An 18,658-nucleotide genomic window follows, 5' to 3' on the forward strand; every position below is an offset into this window, starting at 1 on the left:
ATCTCTAAATCTACAGGTTTGCATTTTATAGAAAGAAAAAAAGGGAGAAAGAAGAAATTGAGGTTTAACAGTTATGTAACTTTCTTAAGGTAGTATTAAAAAGCAAAGCCCCTGGATAAAAACCCAGGAGGACTAGACCACCAAACACCTGTCAATCACAAAAAAGAAACCATGGTGCAACCAAATATTTGAAAGATTGGGAAATCATTGGCTATAAACCACCAGTCTGCATTGATAATTACTTTTGGAATCTTTTTATTCAAGTCAAGAGTTCAAGAAGCATTATTAGATGGAAAATCTTGTTATGTCCTAGGGAAAAGGGACTTGGCTCTGCCTAAAGCACTGTACACATTGTCTAGTCAACGCTTGACTGTGTCTGTGAACTTGAGTATCCCTCACACCTGTATGGAATGTGTTAATTCTTTTACTAGTTTTGTGTACAGTTCAGTTCAGTCACTCAGTCGTGTCCGACTCTTTGTGACCCCATGGACTGCAGCACGCCAGACCTCCCTGTCCATTACCAACTCCTGGAGCTTGCTCAAACTCATGTCCATTGAGTCAGTAATGCCATCCAGCCATTTCATCCTCTGTCGTCCCCTTCTCTTCCTACCTTCAATCTCTCCCAGCATCAGGGTCTTTTCCAATGAGTCAGCTCTTCGCTGACACAGTTTTGTGTATAGTCGTGGTTTAGCAAGGTTGTATATTTAGAATAATTTTAAAACTCTTTGACAGTTAAGTCACTTTCAGTTCAGTTCAGTTGCTCAGTTGTATCCGACTCTTTGGGACCCCATGAACCGCAGCATGCCAGGCCTCCCTGTCCATCACCAACTCCTGGAGTTTACCCAAACTCATGTCCATTGAGTCGGTGATGCCATCTAACCATCTTATCCTCTGCCATCCCCTCTCTTCTTGCCCTCAATCTTTCCCAACATCAGGGTCTTTTGAAATGAGTTAGCACTTGGCATCAGGTGGCCAAAGTATTGGAGTTTCAGCTTCAGCATCAGTCCTTCCAGTGAACACCTGGACCAATTTCCCTTAGGATAGACTGGTTGGATCTCCTTGCAGTCCAAGGGACTCTCAAGAGTCTTCTCCACTTTAAGTCACTTTAGAGTTGCAGGATTCCAGAAGTAATTTTTGAAATGGGTTTTAATGAAAAATATATTAATATATATAGTGAAAACCAACAGTATGCCAAAACAGAATTCCTTTTTAAAAATTTATTTAATTGAAGGATAATTACCATATTGTGTTGGTTTCTGCCATACATCAACATGGATCAGCCATGAGTATACATGTGGCTTCTCCCTTGTGAGCCTCCCTCCCACCTCACACCCCATCCCACTCCTTTAGATTGTTACAGGGCCCCAGTTTGAGTTCCCTGGTCACACTGCACATTCCCACTGGCTCTCTATTTTACATATGTTAGTCTGTGGTTCCATGCTAGTCTCCATTCGTCCCACCTTCTCCTTCCTACCCGCCTGCCCATGTCTATAAGTCTGTTCCCTGTGTCTGCGTCTCCACTGCTGCCCTGCAAATAGGTTCCTTAGTACCATCTTTCTAGATTCTTACATATGTGTTAATATACAATGGTTTTCGACTTACTTCACTCTGTATAATAGCCCCTAGGTTCACCTACCACATTAGCATTGACTCAGATTCATTCCTTTTTATGGCTGAGTCTTACTCCATTGTGTATATGTACCACAGCTTCTTTACCCAGTCATCTGTCAGTAGACATCTAAGTTGCTTCCATGTCCTAGCTATTGTATATAGTGCTGCAGTGAACATTGGGGTACATGTGTCTTTTTAAATTTTGGTTTCCTGAGGGTATATGCCCAGTAGTGGGATTGTTGCAGCATTTGGTGGTTTTATTCCTTATTTTTTAAGGAATCTCCATACTGTCTTCCATAATGGCTATATCAATTTTCATTCCTACCAACAGTGCACAAGGGTTCCCTTTTCTCTATACCCTCTCCAGAATTTATTGTTTCTGGATTTTTTTCATGGTGGCCATTCTGACAGATGGGAGGTTATTCCTCATTGTAGTTTTGATTTGCATTTCTCTAATAATGAGTGATCCAAAACAGAAATCTTTATCTCACTGAGTTGGTTGAAGATGGAGTGGATTCTGTCTCATACATGGCTTGCTCTTTTTCTATCCATGTCTGTCTGTCCTGAACTTAGACTTGGCTGGCTGTCTCAGTAAATGAATGGTTATGTTCTTTTACCTGTAACAATGCACAGTATTTACCAAGCATGTCTGTTCTGAAAGCCTCTTGAGTCTTCCTCCTTGTCCTGGTCTTTTTCCTCACTTTTCCTTGTTTAGTTCTGATATGTCCAGTTTTTCCTGATTTAAATAATTTGTCTGGAACAGTGGTTCTCAAACTTCACTATGTAATAAAATAGGCCAGGTTAAAAAGCAGATTTCCAGTTCTGACTTGGGTGGCTTGGGATGGAGGAGTCCATTTGAGATGATCATCCCGGTGACTTGATGCAAGTGCTCCCTGGACCACACTCTGACAGCGCACTAGCTTCCAGGATGTTGTTTATTTAATGTAATATATATGTAAGACTTAAGTGAGCACAGTAAGAGAATAATACCTGAGAGCTCCAACTGAACCGAGTTCATTCTCATATTTAGGCTTCCAAATAATTTGTAGATCAGTAACTTTGACCTGCCCCTTTGAACTTTGACCCCTGAAAATATCAGGGAGGACAGGCAGAATAGTATCAGACTCAGCTTTTTATTAACACTTATATTGATTTATTCTTTTGTTAGAATAAAAGAACCTTTATTCTTTTGACTGAAATGTGATTTCCTTAAAGTCTTAACTCACTTGCCTTGGGCCTGAAGCTTGGAACATTTATGCTGGTTATATTCAGCCAGACTTTTGACTCAGATCCACTTTTCAAGCCTAAAATGTTTTGATTGGTCCATGGAATGTTTGCTAGTGTGATGATGAGAGCATCTGTTTTGCGGCATGTTGTTGGCCAGTGAGACAGTTGAAAAACAGCAGAGTCTTTTCAAACATTTATTGGCAGGGAGAGCCCCAGGCTCCATGGAGGCCCAGCTGGCACCTCTCTACTAAGATCTATGACTGGGCCAGACCATCATCCTGCATGCAAATCAGATTTCATCGGGACTAATCAGTGTGCGGGGCGGGGGGGAATGTTGTTGTTGTTTTTAACCTACCCTACCTTGCAGACCCTCTTGCTTCCACTTGAGAATTAAGCCTTTATCCTCTGAGTTGTCCGTTGTATGAATGAATGACCTTCTCTTTTAATGCATTTCAAGTTGAGAAAATAGCCACTGGGTTCAGGTTCCATGTTCTGTGCTCCAGGACCTGCACTGAAAAGGGCTGAGTGGATTGAGTTCTAGACCCAGTCTTGCCACGTCCATTCCCTCTCTGGTCTAGTAGAGTGAGATTTCAGATAATGCCTGTGTTATTAACTCAAGACATGATTATATTACCTGAAATAAGTTTGAAAGCACTTGGTAAAGGGTAAACTGAGTTTTAAAGGGAAGGTGGTATTATGTATGGGAGAATGGATTTGATGGTGCAGGCAGTTTGTGAAAGGAAATTCCTAGTAAGTTGTATGTGATTTGTGGAAGCCTTCTGAAATCGGTTCTTGTCAATTCATATCATTCCAAGAGCAATCTGAAAGCTCTTTGTTAGCTAATTTTGAAATTTAGAGACAGACCTTTGTCTTTCCCACATAGCTGCCAGATTTTTTGGTCTTGTGAAAAAGCAGTGCCTTTGGGGAGCAAAACTTGGGGCTTTCATGAGTTAGATGATCTTTCTGCAGACAGTCTGTGAAGACTCACTCTACACAATAGAACAGTCTTTCACTCTGTCCTCACCAAACTCTCAGGTTAGCAGAGCAGGGGATATTTAGTACTACCTGGCACATCAGGGAGCCGATCTGCAGAAAACTGGACATGCCAGTTGTTGATGGGGTAGGTCCCTGCCCTTCTGTAGTTCTGTGGACACCAGCCTCTCCACTAAGTAGCATATTACTTTTTAAAAAGGGCTACTTGGTAATCTCCAATTTTAAGCAGATTAAACCCTAGTCTAAGAGAGTTACCATCATTGTCACTTGTCGTAGAAGGGTATCATGAGCAGATTTCCCTTCAAAGAATGATGCAGTGAAATAATCGTGCTACTATGACAGAAGCCCATGTCCCCATTGATGGTTCTGGGGCTGGGGTACAGGGAAGTAGGCTAAGATAAATGTTTCTCTTCTTTTTATACACAAGTGGTAGTGTATTATACATTCTGTTCTACACCTTGTTTTCTGCTTTGCATTTCTGAAAGATCAGTACACAGCGAACTTCCTCAGTCCTTCTTTAAACAGTGGTGAAATTATTTTGAGAATTCGTCCATTATATTATAATGGAATAATTAATTCAACCAATTTCTTCATGGCGGTCATTCAGTTATTTGTCATGTTTTGCTCTTATTTAAAAAATGCTCTAGTAAAGAGCCTCGTATGTCCCTCATTTTGTAGGTGTGGGAGTATGTCAGTAAAATAAATTCTTATTACTGGAATTTCTGGGTCAGAGGAATATGTAGAAAAAAATGTCAGACAAGCCCAAACTGAGGGACATTCTGTAAAATGCCTGACTCTTCAAACTTGTCAAGATGATGAAAGGCAGGGAAAGACACATTCACAGCCTGGAGAAGATGAAGGAGATGTGACGGGTAAATGCAGTGTGCTGTCTGGGGTTGGAGCCTGGAACAGAAAAAAAGGACACAGCTTGGAGTTTAGTTAATCATGTGCCAGTGTTGGTTTCTTGTGTTAGTCCCTCAGTTGTGTCCGACTCTTTGGACTGTAGCCTTCCAGGCTCCTCTGTCCCTGGAATTCTCCAGGCAAGAATATTGGAGTGGGTTGCCCTTTCCTTCTCCAGGGGATCTTCCAGATCTAGGGGTGGAACCTGGGTCTCCTGCACTGCAGGCAGATTCTTTACCATCTGAGCCACCAGGTTAGTTTTGACCAATGTTCTGTCATAATATATGACGTCAGCGTTAGGGGAAACTAGGAGAGAGGTCTCTGGGAACTAGTCTATCCCTGCAGGTTCTCTGAACATCTAAAATTATTCTACAAATGTTCATTCTTAAAAACAGGGGCATTAGTGGAAAAACCGGTGAAATTAGAATAAAGTCTGTAGCAGAGTTAACAGTAATTGCTCCAATGTTAAAACCTTACATTTGATGAATGTCCTGTATTTAATAAGATGGTAACATCTGGGGAAACACAAAAAAGCAAAATGGCTGTCTGGGGAGGCCTTACAAATAGCTGTGAAAAGAAGAGAAGCAAAAGCAAAGGAGAAAAGGAAAGATATAAGCATCTGAATGCAGAGTTCCAAAGAATAGCAAGAAGAGATAAGAAGGCCTTCCTCAGCGATCAATGCAAAGAAATAGAGGAAAACAACAGAATGGGAAAGACTAGACATCTCTTCAAGAAAATGAGAGATACCAAGGGAACATTTCATGCAAATATGGGCTCGATAAAGGACAGAAATGTTATGGACCTAACAGAAGCAGAAGATATTAAGAGGGGGCAAGAATACACAGAAGAACTGTACAGAAAAGATTTTCATGGCCCAGATAATCACGATGGTGTAATCACTCATCTAGAGCCAGACATCCTGGAATGTGAAGTCAAGTGGGCCTTAGAAAGCATCACTACGAACAAAGCTAGTGGAGGTGATGGAATTCCAGTTGAGCTATTTCAAATCCTGAAAGATGATGCTGTGAAAGTGCTACACTCAATATGCCAGCAAATTTGGAAAACTCAGCAGTGGCCACAGGACTGGAAAAGGTCAGTTTTCATTCTAATCCTAAAGACAGGCAATGCCAAAGAATGCTCAAACTACTGCCCAATTGCACTTATCTCACAGGCTAGTAAAGTAATGCTCAAAATTCTCCAAGCCAGGCTTCAGCAATACATGAACCATGAACTTCCAGATGTTCAAGCTGGTTTTAGAAAAGGCACAGGAACCAGAGATCAAATTGCCAACATCTGCTGGATCATGGAAAAAGCAAGAGAGTTCCAGAAAAACATCTATTTCTGCTTTATTGACTATGCCAAAGCCTTTGACTATGTGGATCACAAGAAACTGTGGAAAATTCTGAAAGAGATGGGAATACCAGACCACCTGACCTGCCTTTTGATAAATCTGTATGCAGGTCAGGAAGCAACAGTTAGAACTGGACATGGAACAACAGACTGGTTCAAAATAGGAAAAGGAGTACATCAAGGCTGTATGTTGTCACCCTGCTTATTTAACCTATATGCAGAGTACATCATGAGAAATGCTGGACTGGAAGAAACACAAGCTGGAATCAAGACTGCTGGGAGAAATATCAATAACCTCAGATATGCAGATGACACCACCCTTATGGCAGAAAGTGAAGAGGAACTAAAGAGCCTCTTGATGAAAGTGAAAGTGTAGAGTGGAAAAATTGGCTTAAAGCTCAACATTCAGAAAATGAAGATCATGGCATCCGGTCCCATCACTTCATGGCAAATAGATGGGGAAACAGTGGAAACAATGTCAGACTTTATTTTTCTGGGCTCCAAAATCACTGCAGATGGTGACTGCAGCCATGAAATTAAAAGACGCTTACTCCTTGGAAGGAAAGTTATGACCAACCTAGATAGCATATTCAAAAGCAGAGACATTACTTTGCCAACAAAGGTCCGTCTAGTCAAGGCTATGGTTTTTCCTGTGGTCATGTATGGATGTGAGAGTTGGACTGTGAAGAAGGCTGAGCACCGAAGAATTGATGCTTTTGAACTGTGTTGGAGAAGACTCTTGAGAGTCCTTTGGACTGCAAGGAGATCCAACCAGTCCATTCTGAAGGAGATCAGCCCTGGGTGTTCTTTGGAAGGAATGATGCTGAAGCTGAAACTCCAGTACTTTGGCCACCTCATGCGAAGAGTTGACTCATTGGAAAAGACTGTGATGCTGGGAGGGATTGGGGGCAGGAGGAGAAGGGGACGACAGAGGATGAGATGGCTGGATTGCATCACTGACTCGATGGACGTGATTCTGAATGAACTCCGGGAGTTGGTGATGGACAGGGAGGCCTGGCGTGCTGTGATTCATGGGGTCGCAAAGAGTCCGACACGACTGAGCGACTGAACTGAACTGAACATCTGGGGAAGTGAGGTGAGGGGTATACAGGAACTCTTGGTACTGTTTGTACCCTTTGTATCGATCTAACAGATGAGGTGGCCAGAGAGAGACCTGGAGGAGGCAGGAAAGGCTGGACCAAGCATCTCCTGTCCCTGCTGGGTGGGGCAGAGAGAGGAACTCAGCTCAGGGAAGGGGCAGCAGCCACAACAGGCCTGCTGGAAGCATCTAGAGAAGGTGCGGGCCCACGGCCAGAGGGTGACATCATCTCGCTTTCCTGTTTGTTCTTTCTGTCACGGTATCTACAGGGCATCATAAAACTGTGTGATCTTCAGAGTGACCCTACCTCCGCCCCAGTTTTCTTTCCCCTTTTTCTCTTTCATATTTTATGCCCAATTTAGATAAAATTACCTAAAAGTTGGGGAAATTCTATGGCATATAATGTCAAGAACAATCATATAAGAAAGTGAACTTCTGAAGTGGGTGCACACCCTATCCGGGGGGTGTGGGGGGTGTGTGTTTCTGTCTGTCTTCTTTGAATACTAGACAAGCAATGCTACTTTGTAACTATCACAGTCTGTCCAATACCCCTCAAGAGTGTCTGTCTTTGAGGACTCTTCAAGCCCATTTGAATTGGTGGACTTCTGCAATGCTAGTAACAGTAACATTTGTGGCATGCTTACTGTAGTTAGGCACCTGGCCAGGTGCTCCCATGTATATTTTATTTAATTGTGCAGGGAACACAGGCGTATTATCTCCATCTTAAAAATAAGGAAATTCAGGTTTAGAAGGCTTAAGTGTTTTGCGCAAATCACACAGGAGCTAAGCGGTATGGCTCAGATAAGTATTTTACTGTTGTCAATTAAGACATCTTATTTGTGTTCCTGAGAATTAAAATATTTCCAGTTGTCTCAAGATGAAGCCTGCTGCTCGGATACAAAAACTAAGAAAACCTCTGTATCATTTCCAAAGAATACTAACAATTTAGAGCCATGGTTGTGTAATGTTTTTCTCTGTAAACAGTACATTCATCAGTCACCAAAGGGCAATTGGCCTCCATGAGATGGAAATAATACAGGCCTGACCTCTTCCTCTTAGATAAGGCCTCCAGGACCAATTAGGTGACAGCTGGACTTTACCCCTCGGGGTAAAGGGCTAAAGGACCGTGATGAAACCAGCTCTGTTGTCAAAGGTATTTCTGGCATCGTGCCTTTTCTAGATGGCATCCAGATAACTTAAAAGGGAAGATTTCAAGCTTTTCACCATTTCTGAAATAGTTTTCCATGTGTTAAACTGTCAGGGGAGTGTCTCTCTGTTTTTCCTGTCCTGTCATTGGCCTTGGGTTCTTCTCTGGCCTGGTTCATCTCAGGTTGAAAATGTCAACTTCCAGCTTGTAATGTGGTGACATGTTCTAGGGCCCATCTTGTAAGTGAGTCAGTTTCTTTCTTTGTTTCTTGATGCTGAAGAATTTGTTTCTCGTTTTAATGAGTAGATTGCTGCAAGGGCTTTCTCATTTTACCAGCATATGCACGATTTCTCTACAGGCAGTGGTCTCATTGGTGCCCTTCATCACACACATGCTTTTAAAACTCGCCTAACAGAATAATTATAACAGCGAGGCCAAAGTGTTAGTCGCTCAGTTATGTCTGACTCTGTGACCCCATGGACTATAACCCACCAGGCTTCTGTGTCCATGGAATTCTCTAGACAAGAATACTGCAGTGGGTTACTGTTCCCTTCTCCATGGGATCTTCCAGAGCCAGGGATCAAACCCGGGTCTCCTGCATTGCAGGCAGATTCTTTACCATCTGAGCCACCAGGAAGGACAGAAGGACCACTTTGCACTGCGTGGATTTTCTGTCTGTGCAGTAACTCCATGAAAACAGTATCGCCTAAACCTGTGCAAAAACTCCTTGCTTAGTCCAGATTCTGAGAGATTTATGTTTGCTTTGACTGTGTTGGGTGATTGACTTACCATGAAAGGAATCCTGGAGAATGAGCAGGGAAGGGACAGGCTCTTACAGGAGTGAGAGCCCAGGTGGCCTAGGAATCGCTCCTAACCTGTAGTAAGTACAGGGAGAAGTACAGGACGGAAGCTGGAGACCCCCACTCCCCCCACGAGTGTGCGGTGGTAGAGGGGTCACGAGAACTCTTGATGCAGTGTTGACATGCTTGTCCTTCAGAAAAGAAGTATTCCATGAGTCTTTATGCCAAGTAAATGCTTCCCCAGGAGCCCCGGCCAGTTCACTCAACACAGAGCCCTTCGTGTGAGAGATGGCTTTATGAACCAGCTGCTCCCCACAGCTGCAGGCTGACGTCACCTGGGGCCCAGCCTGCCCCGCAGCCCCGCTCCCCCGGGGGCTTTCTTCCACTTTCCCCTTCCTTCCCTCCTGTCCTCTTTCACCTCACCCACAGAGGCCAACAAAGTTAAACACTATTTAAGCTTTTTTTTTTTTTTTTTTAAAGAGGAAACACCTTGTTCAGCCACCAATGTGAGAAGATTTCCATCTATTTTAAGTTAAACAGACTGACAGTCATCTGATGACAAGCAGATGTGTTGAAATCCAGCAGGTGTTACTGCTAACTTCCCCACAGAAGCTCTTCTAGTTTTTGGTCCACATAGACATTTTATCTCAGATACAAGCATTCAGATGAGCTAGAATTTTTGTTTTGTTTTCTTTTGTATTTTGCTGATACGTGAAATCCCAAGGGAATTAAGTCAAAAGGTGTAAAATCAAGAGTTCTGCTAGAAAAGCTATTCTTGATGCTTTTGTTGACAGCTTGCAGTTTAGGTTTCTGTTTCCTACTTTCATGTGAAGAACCTGGAATTCACACAAGGAGGCTTGTGGCCCTATAATTTGATTTGTATGATTTTGGAAAGGCAGCAGAAATGACTATTGGATTGGCCAACAAGTCTGTGTTGGTTTTTCCATAAGATCTTACCAAAAACCCAAATGAGCTTTTTGGCCAACTCAGCTTTTAGTTCTTTGGCTCACATTTGTCTCCCTGAATCACTTCTTTGTCCTTTGATAATTAGCGATCTGAGAAGGGCGTTCTGTAGCAATTAGCATGACCATTATCTTTTCGTAAATTCTTTTAAAGAAAAAAACCACTTCCCAAATTTAGTCCCAAGGCGTGATTGTCAGTGATGTCAATGGTCTATATAGTCTGATCTCCATCTACCTTTTTGACTCTTCTCTCCAACTTTTCTGCCTCGCCAATGTTCTAGCTCCCGAGGGGCACTGTGCAGCCTCATCATTGCTCATGTGGAATAGTTTTCACCCTTAATATCGTTAGTAGTTCTCACTTTGTTTTTGCTATTCCTGTTTCCTTTCCCCTTCAGTAAATATTTGTGGGCTTACTTGAATTTTTAGGGTTCTCTTTAGCAGACAGTATGCCTGTCATTGAAAGGTTCCCTAGTGGCCCAGTGGTAAAGAACCCACCTGTCAATGCAGAAGATGCAAGAGACATGGGTGTGATCTCTGAGTCGGGAAGATTCCCAGGAGGAGGAAATGACAACCCACTCCACTATTCTTGCCTGGAAAATTCCAGGGACAGAGGAACCTGGTGAGCTACAGACCATGGGGTCGCAAAGGGTCAGACGGGACTGAGAACACACACATGCTTGTCATTATTTCAGCATGACTTATTTTACCTCTGGAGGAATACTGATGTGGGACAAGGGCTGGAATTTCTACTGCCATGTGGCATATTCCCAAGAAAACAAGTCTACATGATTGTCCAAAATTCATCCCAGGAGCCAGCCAATTTCCCTTTACTTAGGTAGAATAATCATTGATGTAAACCTCTTTTTCTCCATGAAATAATCTTTTTCCTTCCACTACTCCAGAAATACATATTCCTTACCAAAATAGAGGTAAGGGTTACTTTATAACAGACTTATCAGTACCTGTTTTGTAAGAGTCTGTGGGCACTCTGGGATGTGAAGAATGTACATCCTCCTTAAGGGTACGGTAGCACATCTTTCCCCGTATCTAGTAGGGAAAGGAAGGCTGGAAAAGTCCAAACTTCCCTTGAAATGATTTTTTAAACTTTTTATTGGAGTAGAGATGACTAGTTACCTGTTTGATATATGGTAGTGTATATGTGTTAATCCCAATCTCCAAATGTATCTCCTTTCCTCCAAGTAACCAAAAATTTGTTTTCTATATCTATGACTCTGCTTCTAGTTTGTAAATATTTGTACCCCTCCCGTTTTTTTGTAGATCCACATATAAGTGATATTACATGATGTTTGTCTTTCTGTGTCTGGCTTCCCTCAGTATGACAATGTCTAGGTCCATCCAGGTTGCTGCAAATGGTTTTGTTCTTTTTAACTGCTGAGTAATATTCCATTCTATATATATACCACAGCTTCTTTATCCACTCCTCTGTCAGAGGATACTTAGGCTGCTTCTGTGTGTGGATACTGTAAATAGTGCTGCAGTGAACACTGGGCTGTGTGTATCTTTTTGAATTATGGTTTTCCCTGGGTATATTCTGGGTCATATGGTAGTAATATTTTTAGGGTTTTTTTTTGTTTTTTTTTTTGGTTTGTTTTTTTAAGAAATATCCATACAGTTCTGTATGGTGGTTGTACCATTTTACATTCTCATCAACAGTGTAGGAGGTTCCCTTTTCTCCACACCCTCTCTAGCATTTACTGTCTGCAGATTTTTTTGATGATGGCCATTCTGACTGGTGTGAGGTGATACCTCATGGAAAACTAAGATCATGGCATCTGGTCCCATTCCCATCGCTTCATGGCAAATAGATGGAGAAACAATGGAAAGAGTGAGAGACTTTATTTTGGGGGGCTCCAAAATCACTGCAGATGGTGACTGCAGCCATGAAATTAAAAGACGCTTGCTCCTTGTAAGAAAAGCTATGACCAACCTAGACAGCATATTAAAAAGCAGAGACATTACTTTTCCAACAAAGGTCCATCTAGTCAAAGCTATGGTTTTTCCAGTAGTCATGTATGGATGTGAGAGTTGGACTATGAAGAAAGCTGAGTGCCGAAAAATTGATGCTTTTGAACTGTGGTGTTGGAGAAGACTCTTGAGAGTCCCTTGGACTGCAAGGAGATCCAACCAGTCCATCCTAAAGGAAATCAGTCCTGGGTGTTCACTGGAAGGACTGATGTTGAAGCTGAAACTCCAATACTTTGGCTACCTGATGCAAAGAGCTGACTCATTTGAAAAGACCCTGATGCTGGGAAAGATTGAGGGCAGGAGGAGAAGGGGACGACAGAGGATGAGATGGTTGGGTGGCATCACCCACTCAATGGACATGAGTTTGAGTAAGCTCTAGGAGTTGGTGATGGACAAGGAGGCCTGGTGTGCTGCAGTCCATGGGGTCACAAAGAGTCAGACACAACTGAGAGACTGAACTGAACTGAATAATTAGTGATGTTGAGCATCTTTTCATGTGTGTGTTGGCCATCTGTATGTTTTCTTTGGAGAATGTCTATTTGACTCTTCTGCCTATGTTTTGATTGGGTTCACTTGATATTGAACTGCATGAGCTATTTCTGTATTTTGGAGATTAACCCCTTATTAGTTGCTTTGTTTGCAAGTGTTTTCTCCCATTTCTTTCAGGATTTATTATAGCATGTGTGGCTATTTATTCATGTGCAAGTTCTGCAAGGTACTGTTAATAATTCTGTTCTGGGTAGTGGTAGTGAAAGGTTAGAATGACCTGATTTTAAATTACGTTTATCAAATTACTTTGCCTGTTTAAAATGTTAACCTTTCAATTTATTCACATTGTAGTGTAGCTTTTCAATGTGTTTTCTCTAAGGTTTTTATGTTCTGATGATTTGTGTTCCATATAATCTTTTATTTTTCATAATGAGTCTAAATTGGCTCCAATCAGATACAAACTTAAAGTCTGTTTCTTCTTTGTGGTCTTACCGGCTCTGTTTCTTCTCTGTCTCTGCTGCCTCCCCTAGGGGCTGGCCTTAGACACCTCAGCCAATCAGAGCCTCTTCTCCTTGAGGCCCGTGCACTGATTGGTCACCACACGTAAGGGTGCTCTTCACTTGGGAACCTGGCTCTGCCCAAGGACTTCTCTTACTGCTTGATAGACAGTTGGCCTTTTGCTGCCAGAGACCATTTCCTCGCCTTCCCTTCACTTTACCCTTCACTTCTGCACTGTTATGGTTGAGAATCTGGTCCCGAGAATTGAGTACTGCTTTCCGAGTCATCACAGCTGTGTGTGAATGTTACGAATGTAGGCCGTTTAGCAGGCTGAGTGTCATCTTCCCTTTCCTTTTTCCATCTCTTTTCAGTCACCGTTTCAACCACCTGTGAGAAGTTAGAAAAAGCCAGGAATGAGTTGCAAATAGCTTATGAAGGATTTGTCCAGAAGCTAAACCAGCAGCACCAGACTGATCTAACAGAGCTGGAGAATCGGCTTAAAGAATTTTACACCGGGGAATGTGAAAAGCTTCAGAACATCTACATAGAAGAAGCAGAGAAATACAAAACTCAATTGCAGGAGCAGGTTTGTACTTTTCGAACCTGAGCGTGTGCTTGGCCATTGCTGTTAATTTGAATTCTAACTGTTGTCTGATGAGGGTCTTCCTGTGATGACCTTCTCTTTGTTGGATGTCCCTTGATGAATTTCATTATGATTTAAATAAATGAAACAATTTTTAAAGTAAATTTTTATGATCAAAGCAATGTATGTATGTTGAGTGAAAGATTGAAAGAAAAAAGATAGAATTTAAATAACCCTTTAAAATTTTTTTAATTGAAATATAGCTGTATAAGATTATATAAGTTACAGAATTACAATATAGTGATTCACAATTTTTAAAGGTTGAAAGTGAAAGTTAGTCACTTAGTCATGAGTGACCCCATGGACATGTAGGCCACCAGGCTCATCCATGGGATTCTGCAGGCAATAATACTGGAGTGGGTTGCCATTTTCTTCTCCAGGGGATCTTCCCAACAACCCAGGGATCAAACCTAGGTCTCCTGCATTGTGGGCAGACTCTTTACTGACTGAGCCACCAGGGAAGCCACTATATAAGTTACAGAATTACAATATCAGATCAGATCAGTCGCTCAGTCTTGTCCGACTCTTTGTGACCCCATGAATCACAGCACGCCAGGCCTCCCTGTCCATCACCAACTCCCGAAGTTCACCAAGACTCACGTCCATTGAGTCAGTGATGCCATCCAGCCATCTCATCCTCTGTCGTCCCCTTCTCCTCCTGCCCCCAATCCCTCCCAGCATCAGAGTCTCTTCCAATGAGTCAACTCTTCGCATGAGGTGGCCGAAGTACTGCAGTTTCAGCTTTAGCATCATTCCTTCCAAAGAAATCCCAGGGCTGATCTCCTATAGTGATTCATAATTTTTAAAGGTTGTACTCCAGTTATAGTAGTGTTAGTCTCTCAATCGTGTCCGACTTTTTGCGACCCCATGGACTGTGGCCCGCCAGGCTCCTCTATCCATTGGATTCTCCAGGCAAGAATACTGCAGTGGATGGCCATTGCCTTCTCCATACGATCCTCCTGACCCAGGGCTCGAACCCAGATCTCCTGTATCGCAGGCAGATTCTTTACCAAAGAGCTATAAGGAAGTCCATACTCCTGTTACAGTTATTATAAAATCCTGGCTATACAGAAGAGTCACAGAAGTAGACGACAAACATAGTTACCAAGAGGGGTGGGGGAAGGAGGGTGGATGAACTGGAAGATTGGGATTCACAATTTTTAAAGATTATAACTGTGTTTATAGTTATTATGAAGTAGTGACCGCATTCCCCATGTTGTATAATATATCCTTGTAGCTTATCTTATACCTAACAGTTTGTGCCTCTTATTCCCCTGCTCCTATATTACCTCTCCCTTCCCTCTCCGCACTGGTTACCACTAGTTTGTTTTCCATATCTGTGAGTCTATTTCTTTTTTGTTAAAGTCCCTAGTTTACTGTAATTTTTAGATTCCACATATAAGTGACATTATATAGTATTTGTCTTTATTTCACTTAGCATAACATACCTTCCAAGGCCATTCATGTTGCTGCAAATGAAAAATTTCATTCTTTTTTTAATGCTTCCGTGGTATTGCATTGTTCGTATGTATATATACACACACAGATGTACATATACATACATACATATAATACACACACCCCACATTTTCTTGATCTATTCATCTGTTGATGCACATTTTGGTTGCTCTCATGTCTTGGCATTTATAAATATGATGAATGTTTGAACTGCTGCTATGAACACTGGGTGCATATATCTTTTCAAATTAATGTTTTTGGAGGGTTTTTTCCAGATATATTTAAAAAAATAAAATAAAACATCCCTTTAACCTACTACATAGAAATAATCCCTTTGTAAGCATTCTGGTACTGCTAAAACATTGGTTTGCATTTCTTCTTTTCTTGTTTAGTAACTTGTGTTTTTCACTTCATAGTACAACCTAAACCTCTCTTTAATTTCCTTGCTCCCTTTTAAAATCAAGTTTTCATTTCAGCTTTACATGTGCCTGGTAGCCCCTTAGACTTGAATGCAAGCTAATGTGTCACATCTCCTAATGTTGCCGCCTATTATTCATTCACCTTAGGACTTGATTTTATTGGTAAAACTATTGTTTTGGTTTTTTCTTACAGTTTGACAACTTAAATGCTACCCACGAAACCTCTAAGTTGAAAATTGAAGCAAGCCACTCGGAGAAAATAGAATTGCTAAAGAAGGCCTATGAAAACTCCCTTTCAGGCAAGAATGCTTTTTCTCTATTAAAATAGAATAAGAGCTCATGGAACAGCGTGGTGTGTTTCCACACAGAAATGATTCATAACTTCCCCTCCAGAGAATGCCCTGTGGTGTTCGGTTCTGGAGGGTTTCTTGGTTTCTTTTTGCATTGTTTATTGGGAGGGGCACATGCCCTTTCCCCTAGGGAGGCAGATAAGAGTTTTGTTTTGTTTTTAATAAATGCCAGTCTTTTAGGAAAGAGAGTGAACTTTTAAGGAACTTTATGGCTTTTTTGGTAGTAGCTGTGCTTGACCACTTCAGATCCTAGGAAGGATCTGTGAGTTTACACCCTGCCCGCAGTGAAGGGCCCACACCAGGCACTTCTGTACACTGGACTGTTGGGAAAAGTAGATGGCACTTGCTGGATAAAAAAATCATTTATTTCATCATGATTAGAAGAGGCGAAGTAAAAGGAAAAGAATACCGAGGAAACCAGAATTGAAAGAGACACGTGTACACCAGTGTTCATCACAGCACTGTTTATAATAGCCAGGACATGGAGGCAACCTAGATGTCCATCGGCAGACGAATGGATAAGAAAGCTGTGGTACATATACACAATGGAGTATTACTCAGCCATTAAAAAGAATACATTTGAATCAGTTCTAGTGAGGTGGATGAAACTGGAGCCTATTATACAGAGTGAAGTAAGCCAGAAAGAAAAATACCAATACAGTATACTAATGCATATATATGGAATTTAGAAAGATGGTAACGATGACCCTACATGTGAGACAGCAAAAGAGACACAGATGTATAGAACAGTCTTTTGGACTTTGTGGGAAAGGGCAAGGGTGGGATGATCTGAGAGAATAGCACTGAAACATGTATATTATCATATGTGAAACAGATCGCCAGTCCAGGTTCGATGCATGAGACAGGGTGCTCAGGGCTGGTGCACTGGGATGACCCAGAGGGATGGGATGGGGAAGGGAGGTGGGGGGCGGTTCAGGATGGGGAACACATGTACACCCATGGCTGATTCATGTCAATGTATGGCGAAACCACTACAATATTGTAAAGTAATTAGCCTCCAATTAAAATAAATAAATTTTATAAAAAGAAATTATCAAAACTGAAAAAAAAAAAGAAAAGAATAAGAAGCCATTTTTTTTTTAACAGAACATAAGTGCCCATGTAGCTAAAGCTCTTGCCCTGAACCTGTTGCATCTACAGAGAAACATCTGGACATGTGGTGGGAACTGGCCCTGCGAGCTTTGTCAGGGCCTTCTCACCAGAAAAACAGATGTGTTGTATGAGGTCAGCGATGAGAACATGTGGAGTGACTGACCCAGGGTAGATGTTAGTGAACACTGGTTTTCTTGCTTTCTGTTGGAGATGGGTTTACTTTGAGGCTTCTGTCTGGTTCATAAAGAGCAACTAGAACAGAGCACAGAGACTCAGCCCGGGAATCTGAAGGCATACTCTATGTTCCCTGAGGTCTTCTGGCCTCTCTGAGCCTCTATGTTCTCATCCATAAAATGGGAATTAGCTGCCCTACTCACCTCACAGGCTAATTTGAGACCAAGTAGCTTGATTTATACAAAAGTACCATACAAATGTAAAGTAACATAGGTACAGTACCTCATAGTCAACTCTCATATCCCCATGCTTTAATGAATGTAGAATGCAGTGATCTTATAGGGTGGTATTGACTCAAAAATCACTTCTTTCAGAAATCAAGAAAAGCCATGAAATGGAAAAGAAATCCCTCGAGGATCTGCTTTACGAGAAGCAGGAATCACTAGAGGTAGGTAATCTCAGTCTCTAACACACGCACACCTGGTCATCAACCTTGAGGCTTGTGTGGTTTCAGTATGTTTCTGTGCACACATCTGCCACGTTTCTGGTGCCGGCTTGTTTACTCATGTTCCACATTTCATTGTTTGTGTTTCAGAAACAAATCAGTGATCTGAAGAGTGAAAATGACACTTTAAATGAAAAGTTGAAATCAGAAGAGCAGAAAAGAATATCAAGAGAGAAAGCAAATTTAGTAAGTCATGTATGCTCTCCTATCACTATTGAATTTTCCTTCTGTTCAACTGTCTCTTAGAGTCAATTAACTATTCAGCAGCTAGAGAAATAGTATGGGTTTGGAGTCTTTTTCATAGCCTGCAGTATGCTTTTTCAACTGTATACAGTGGCTTCTTTGGTTACTAGTGGGTCTTTTTTTTTTAATTCTAAAAACTGGCATAACAGATGAAATCCAATATATTGCTAGTGATCTATGCTAATACCTTCAGGAAGATAGGAAAAGTCTCAATTAGGGTCAGAGTTCTTTATGTGAAGACTTCACTTTAAAAAAAAATTAACTTGCTATATTGGGATATAATTTATATACCACAATAGTCATTCTTTAAAAAAAAAAAAAAATCAGCAGTTCACAAGTTGTGCCTTGGTCACCAGGATCTAATTCCATTTTTATCACCCCCACCAAAGAAACCCTGTAGCTATTAACTCATCCTTCCCCAATGCCCCCCCCCCCAAAAAAAAAAAACCAAAAAACAAACCCAAACTCCTCGGCCCTCCAGGCTCACCAGTCCCCTTTCCGTCTCTGTGCATGTGCCTACTCCGGACATTTCACTGAAATGGAATCACGCTGCATGTGGCTTTCTGTGTCTGGCCTCTTTCCCTCAGCTTTTGTTTTCAGTGTTCATGCATAGTGTAACAGGTACAGACATTTCATTCCTTTTTCTGGCTGAACAATATTTCACTGTATGGCTAATCCTCACTTTTGGAGA

General features: G+C 41.7%; 1 protein-coding gene across 8 annotated transcripts in view; it reads left to right on the forward strand.

Moving 5' to 3' along the window:
* The window catches only part of MTUS1 (microtubule associated scaffold protein 1), a 186,478-nt gene that overhangs the window by 162,143 nt on the left and 5,677 nt on the right, over positions 1 to 18,658 (forward strand). For all 8 annotated transcript variants that reach the window (XM_059882221.1, XM_015460846.3, XM_005225980.5 and 5 more), the window contains 4 exons: positions 13,434 to 13,648; positions 15,776 to 15,881; positions 17,594 to 17,667; positions 17,815 to 17,910. In XM_059882221.1, coding sequence (XP_059738204.1) covers positions 13,434 to 13,648; positions 15,776 to 15,881; positions 17,594 to 17,667; positions 17,815 to 17,910 — 491 coding nt within the window. The remainder of the gene's footprint in view (positions 1 to 13,433; positions 13,649 to 15,775; positions 15,882 to 17,593; positions 17,668 to 17,814; positions 17,911 to 18,658) is intronic.

This window comes from Bos taurus, chromosome 27, assembly GCF_002263795.3.
Source record: "Bos taurus isolate L1 Dominette 01449 registration number 42190680 breed Hereford chromosome 27, ARS-UCD2.0, whole genome shotgun sequence".
Lineage (NCBI taxonomy): Eukaryota > Metazoa > Chordata > Mammalia > Artiodactyla > Bovidae > Bos > Bos taurus.